The following is a 7500-nucleotide window of genomic DNA, read 5'->3' as shown; positions in this document are numbered from 1 at the left end:
TTTAGCATGACCTACAACAACAAAACACTCGTATGCCAGATAGAAGAGATTGACCCAAAACACACAAATGCAATCCGAAGAAGGCGAGCATCTTCTCGTAGGTCTTGGGAGAGGGGTTGCTGCAAACATTCCAGAACAAGAGAAGAGTCTAGCTAAATTAAAAACTAATGCCATCGTGCCACGAACAAATCGTATTAGCTACTACCCGCTACTTCTACCGCTTGTGCGCATCCCAACCGTTAGGAGCCAACAGTTTGTGCTGCTAGTAATCCTGACGGGATTTTTTCCGTCGAGTGACATTGTGTGTACCAAGGTTATAAATGGCTTTGTCTAGTGTAATAACTTCTCACAGCTTCTCCATACTGACTCAAGTAGAAATACTGTACCACACTTTGAGATCGTGAGCCAAGTACAGGCGACGAGATGAGCGAGCAAGCGAATGCGACCGATGGAAGAGCGCACGACAATAACAGTAGCCACCAACCACCAGGAGTGCAGTTTTTATGAGTCGGAAGTAGAGAATGCTAACACCATTAAACAACAGCAAATGATTTAATAACCATGATAGAACACGTGTATAATTTTCTCGTCGCACCGTTTACAATTTGGTGCTGGTGGTCTGGCCCGAAAAGGCGCAACCTGCAGATAGATAGTGTGCCCACGATGAGTAGCGCAGATGAATAGTTGTCCGTCTACCATGGTTGACTCTAAGCGATTTCAAAAAGTAAGCGATGATAGTCCCAAAATTTCGTCACTTGTGCAAATTAACGCTTGTCGAGAATAATTCTTACTCGTTACTTTAGAGACTATGGGTTTACGTTCATCAGTGTTCATGTTTCTACCATAAGCTCTCGAAGACGAAGACAAGACGAAATTGCGCGAAATATGATCAGATTGAAGGGGTAAAAAAGTGATGAGACAGATAAATCACATCGAAATTTCCATCGATCATGAACCACATTCAATTAGTATTAGATGAGCAAATTCAATTAGAATTCAAATAATTTTTAACTACAAACATATATTGGCGTTTTCACGTAGGAAAAGAGTGTCGTTTTGGTTTTATTGAAATTTTTACCGCGTTAGTTTCACGGTCTCGTTACTATAACAGCTCAGCGTTATTTTTAATTCGAGCGATAGAATGTTTACTCTTCGCACGAGGGCTAGTTCCGATCTGTCGTAGCCGCTATGCCGGAACTGAAGTTCCGATCATAGACGGGCGGCGGGCCAACGTGGCGCGGAAATTAAGACGGCGCCTAGCTTGTTCCGTCTGCGAGCTCAATTACGATGCAACGTGGAAAACATTTTCCGTCCAACGAGATTTCCAAATCGTGGTTCCCCCGAATCTCTTTTGCCCCCCGAGACTCTACCTTTTGCTTCGCTGCCTTTGTGTGACTTTGTGTGATATTGAACGATACCATGGTGTCGGTATGGAGTTGCCCTCGAATTGAGAAACACTAGCTTAGTGTAGTGGCGCCACCAAATGTTTCGAAAAGCAATGGAAAACTGCTGAGAGAAGCAAACAACGTAACGTATGCACCGGCGGATCAGAACTGTTGTGGCACAAAATTTAAAGTGAAGGAACAACAACAGCAAGTGTGTGTTTGTTTTGTTATTGAAACCCATTTGCGACAATCGGAAGAATCACTTAATAGAAATAGAAATTATGAAATCAAGTTTTATTCAATAAAACCACGTCATCAAATGACAATCCCCTTTACAGACGAGCAGTAGCGATGGTTGATATATTTTTATTTACGAAACAGTTAACGAAGAGAGAATGAAAAGAAAAACATCAATAAAACCCTCTCGTAAACCCATGGAGCATTTGCCTTTTGATTCTTGGTGGCGCTCAACCGAGCCATGTTCTACTGACCACCATCGACCATCATTGGTATCATCGACCATCATTAAGAGAGCGCCTCTTTTCTAAAGAGCATGCATGATGCTGGATCTTACAGGGTGGCAATGGAGTTGGAGTTTCTTTTTGGAGAATACGACTTTGTCTTTATAATTAAGTGATTTGCTCTTTAAAGAAATCATACACTTTATCATAGGGTTAATGTGTACATGACTGATTGCAAATGTATCGAAACCCATGTTAATGATGATTCTAGTGAGAATACCTCTTTTGCCGTGTCACCCTGTACGGGGACGATGACGGTAGGGATTTCGAGAGCGGATAAAACTGAGCGAGCGAGCGAGCGTTCTTCTCATCATCAGCTGATGTGGAAGTTACGAAACTGGGCTATATTTTCGCAGAACGAGTAGTAGACATTTAAGGTATTTTGAAGATTTCCCTAGTAAAGGAAATTGTTGGAAAAGCGAATACTTTTATTCTAATATTTTTTTGGTTTTTGGGCTGATTGAAATTTAATTTTAAAAAACTGTTAATCAAAGTTGAAGCAATATGCAAAGATATTCAGTACAGTTCAAGGTCCTGGATTGAATACCAGTTGGAGACAGGTTAGACTTCAAGAAGCAGCCACGTCTAGTGGTGGTTGTTGGTAGAAGACACAAGCTGATTTATCGGTACGAATGCATGAAATCCGATGACGATCTAAATGCGGAAGGTTATAAATCTTACTTACATGACATATCTCACGACTCCTTAGCCTCACCCAACCAACCTAGCTGTTTGAAGAATCTCGTGCCACTTTCATTTTCTTCGTTGATTCCTCCAAACTCTTCGTACGCGTAGGTTTCTTGTTGCATTAATAAATCCTTTTATGCCCGAGCGATCTTCTGCTTTTTCGGGTCAATCTACAATCAGTAATCGAATGCTGATGTTGCTGTTAATGTTATTAATGTATTATTCTTTAGTTCACACAAATGTCAATAATCTCTCAAAGTTTGTACAAAAATAAATCTTAAAAAGTGTGTGCAAAAGCCACAAGAACATCTCAAACGAAGAAAGTCGAGCAAACTTTATTTGTGCTGTAGCGGCTTTGCATCGTAGCTGGTTTGGGTTTTCTGTTATCAGTCATATGCAAAGCAAAGAATACGGTGAGGACGACATGCATATTTCATCGCCATATCCATTAACGTTGTCCGCCGTAAGACCATGTTGTGTATCCAAGATATTTGGCATAATTGGGTGTTGATAAAAAGTGCACTTGTCGCTATGCGTTTCCGGTTCTCGCCTGTCCTCTCAGCTTAAATTTATATTAAGATGTTAAACACCAATCTCTTTGATTTTTTGTGTAATGTTTTCCAGAAAAGGAAAGAATAAATTAACAGTCTATCTGAATGTGTTAATTTGAACTAATGTTATTTTCGCTTGCTGCTTTTCCTTTCGTTCACAGGTAAGAGATACTCAGAATCTCTTGCGGGCACTCTTCTACCAGACTGGATAGGTAAGTCGCTTTTTATATTATGATTTCTATACTTTATTGCTTTATAATTTAAGGTTAGTTTTACGCTGGTTTGTATGAGTTTGGCTTTTGTTAATCACGGATGTTTTTTTATTTATTATGCTGTATGGATTGATTGTGTTGCTATTATCATCGGGCATACGTTAACACTTGACATACGCACAATATTGTTTGTTTTATGTCGTTTTCATATCTGCTCGATTGTTTTATTTGGTTCATTCATCTCGATATTATTGGCCTTGTATTCGTTTATGAGTATCAAACTATCGTATCCCGTTTGGTGGATGAGTGTTGCCCATCAAGATTACAAGACATGTTCATAACGGTAAGCGATGAAAGTATATTTTGATTGTGAAATATGTAATGAGCTCAAAAAAAAACAATGCAAAAAGGCCCTGGAGTACTGGAAATGATACGAAATGGAATAATGTTGTGGGAATAATGTTCAAAAAAATATCTGATAAATTATTCGTCATTGGCAGCAGTACTGTTGTGAATCGAACGATCTATATAAATGGAAAAGATCAAAGCAAAAGTCCGTCGTTGTACTGAATTCCAACGTTCGTATCTTTTCGATTCATAAAAAAACCTTCGGCGCATCAATCGACTTTGGAAGCGATAGGTTACCGTGTTTGTGGGGCCAAAGCAGCCAAAGCAGTACAGAAGAATCCCACACGCGTTTAGCCATGGCACGCAGGACGCGGCACAATGATTACAAAGTGAGCCATTCGCTTGTTTACCTTACGGGAAAAGAGCTATATCCACTTCCAGTTGCAAACCGCCTCACAATGACGGCAAAGGCGCCACTCAGAAGACTCTGTTCGTCGCGGGATGTAAACAAACAAACCTTAAAATGCGTCGTTATATAACACACTCAAAATTGTTTACATCATGGATCACGCTTACTCTTCTGTCTATTGCCCGTCGTCTGAAGGGCCCAGACAAGGGAAGAACATTGCTCAGTAAAACTGTTTTCGACATACCAAAGGCGGCTAGCGGCTCTCTTATTGTTTGGGTTTACCCATCATGCTTTGAGGATTTTCATCTCCCACCGTGTGCGCAAACACACCCGCGCATCGTGTGATGACTGCGAAGCATGCATACAAATCGATCAAGCATCAATCGATAAATTGCCATTTCATATCATCCGCGATGATGCATCGAAGTATGAGCACACACCACCGGTTAAAGTATCATAAATAGGAAATTAATTGTTTGCTGAGGTTTTGGCTGAATATGCATTTAAATTCCCTTTTCTCTACCATTTTGGTAGAATATGTTCCTCCGCTCGTCTTGCTTCGAACCGATTACCGAACTTTCGTTATCATCATTACATTTTCAACGTCCACGGACCAACTGAACATACTGTCAGTAATAAAAAGTGGATTCTTGCGTTCTCTAAATAATAATGTGATCTCATGAATTTCGAATAGAATCATTTTTCACTACCAAAAGCATTTCAGGAGCAAAAAGCACTCACGGATGGCCCAGTTTAGTATCGAACACACATTAAACTGTTCTGTCATTTCGAAGTGCTGTTAATAGAAGGTCTTTGGTGGATTATTGTTGGTAGCATAAAAGGAAGCATTTCAAATTCGTTTGTTGTGGAACATTGTTATTGTAGGAAAAAAAAGTAGAAAAAAGGTAGAGTTACTACGCAAGGCTAACTTTCAATCAAGCAGCAAGTGGAAGAACAGCGATAAAAATAATGTTTGGTTTATTATGATGCCGCCGAAACGAGGAGGAAGTGAGAAAATACTGATTATTGTAATAGTGCTCTTCTGCTATTTCATGAATATGAAGGAAGCAGTTGAAGCATAAATTTTGGCTATTCCTAATGGATCGTGCGGATTCATAGAATGGAACGAAAGAACGAGGCGAAATTCAGGTTTGGTGGAATCGTTGAATAAAAAAAAAGAACCCTTTGAATAATGTTGATTAATGATTCTTCAATGGACGTCTGTAAGCCGGTAGCAAATGGCTTGTTTTCTAGTTTAACGTATTACTTATTTCATGTTGTGCAGAGTATAGCGTGAAATAAAATATTCATTGACTGAGGATTCTCCCCAAAAATACATGATTGGTGATGCTTTATTATTTTATAACGCTCAAACTAATCAATTTTCAAAAGAAAAAGTAAAACATTGCAAATCTGTTGAGTAGTGGGTGAAGGGTGCACGAGGAATTGGATGAGAAAACTGAGAAATTGGGCCACGGATACAAATCGATGGTATCGGATGGCCATTCCCCATCGAGAGCTCTTTAAATTACGCTTTCAATAATTTTGAAGGTGTTTAAAACGCCATGGCCGTCGGCATCTTTTCCATGGTGGCGAATAATAGCAGCAACAGCAGCATTAAATAATAATACTAATAATAAGAAAAATAATGAATTTAACCACGCCCTGTTCCTAATTTAATGTTCCTTTCATTCATCGCTACCTGCGAGATCTTCTTCTTACTGCTGCCGGTATTCTTATTCTAAGATCTTCGCACGAATACATCTTCGTAGCGCAAAGGATGGGGGAGAGTGGGTGGAGAGGGGGTGATTTATGACAAAGATTGGGTGACAAAGTTGGGGAAGGGAGTATGCCTTAAGGACGATCGATGTTTTTTCTACCACGCCGGCCGGGTTGTAGATAAACGAAAATGTGCGCTGGAAGGGGGTGATGGGGGGGGTGATGGGGGGCAGGAAGCGAAGTCAGTCGGTTCGACAATACACGCGGCTGCAGAGACCAGGACCAGGACCAGGACCCAATTTTCCGTGTTTCTAAACCGGTGACAAAAACGGAACCCGAAATGGCCGTCGGGAGAAGAAGTTTGGATGATTTATGTGTTGACATAGTTTGTTCTTCCTATTCGCTGGCATCGGAGGGAGCACAGTTACCGAGTGTGTCAGCTACCTTTTTTCCTTCCCGCACAGGTTTACTGACAATACTCTGGCCCTGGCCTGGCCGTTTAGGTCCACCACAACCTGGGGCAGCCCCCGTTTGCGGTGGTGGTGTCGTTCATATGGACCCATTTAACATCGAATTGTTGGGCGATATGCGTGGAATGAAATATCTGGGATCTCCCCTAGTTTTTGCTCAAAATTTCGTTCATCCCATTGTTACATAGGCGGCTATGTGTTGATGGCTGCCGGGGAGCGAAATGTGTTTCACTGGACCACTCTGGGAGGAATCTGTGAACGTCCGGAGGGTGGCTGACAAGACATTTGGCCCGCTTAAAGGAAGTAGGAAAATGTGTCGACGGCGTTACAACAGCTGACAAAACACCAAAGGACTCTTGGATCACATGTACGGCCAAACGTGGCGTGTTTAAGGGAGAACGATGAGTCTAAGTCCAAGTGGACAATAGTTCTTTGTAGTATTTATATTTTACGAACTAAAAATGATCCATCCAAAACAAAGTGATAGCTTTTCATTAAATTTAACATATTTCATGAATCTTTCTGATAATAAACAATGAATTTTAGTGTAATTTTTACCCGGTCAATCCAATTGAACAAAAACTTTGTTTCACGCACACACGTCAGAGTGACAAATCGGTGTCGTGGTGTGCGTGTGTTCCGCGAAAAGTTATGGCGTCGAATTTAACGATAACGATTTTCTTCTTACGACAAATTTCGCCTCGCCCGGCACGTAAACTTGGCGAAATCCTTTTCACCGATTTTCAATCAATCGTAATAAATGAAACGAAATCGCGTCGGTAAACACGCACTAAACACAGAAAAACCACACGAGATTTTTAAATTCGCTACACGTTACGACGAAAACAAACCATAAACGTGCGAGCGAAGGAGGGAAAGAGAGCACTCTTTTCTCGACACTCAATGAGACAAATAGAGGTTGGATCGTTGGACAGAGCAGGCCAACCAGAGTTCCCATTTTTCGTTCACACTCACACACACGTGAGTTTCGTCAAGTTGACTTAACGACAATGCATAAAATATTGATCGATCCGTTCAATATTTTAAGATTTATTGCTTCCAAACCCGAAATTCAAAGGAATTCGACCCATCGATTGCATTTTTTTAAAATGCATTTTTGTACAGGGATGTATTCTAAGGTTTTTAACGTACATATTCTAAACGTAGCGTTTAACATCAAGCGGTAATTCTTGCTCTG

General features: G+C 40.7%; 1 protein-coding gene across 2 annotated transcripts in view; it reads left to right on the top strand.

Annotated features, from left to right (window-relative positions):
- Positions 1–7500, top strand: part of LOC126571579 (homeotic protein ultrabithorax-like) — a 56176-nt gene that overhangs the window by 13604 nt on the left and 35072 nt on the right. The window contains exon 2 of one of the 2 annotated variants that reach the window (XM_050230225.1): positions 3306–3356. The exons of the other annotated variant lie outside the window; for it this stretch is intronic. Coding sequence (XP_050086182.1) covers positions 3306–3356 — 51 coding nt within the window. The remainder of the gene's footprint in view (positions 1–3305; positions 3357–7500) is intronic. 2 annotated transcript variants of the gene reach the window in all.

The sequence above is a fragment of the Anopheles aquasalis genome, chromosome 2, assembly GCF_943734665.1.
Source record: "Anopheles aquasalis chromosome 2, idAnoAquaMG_Q_19, whole genome shotgun sequence".
NCBI classification, from domain to species: Eukaryota; Metazoa; Arthropoda; class Insecta; order Diptera; family Culicidae; genus Anopheles; species Anopheles aquasalis.
This window is presented reverse-complemented; position numbering and strand designations above follow the sequence as displayed.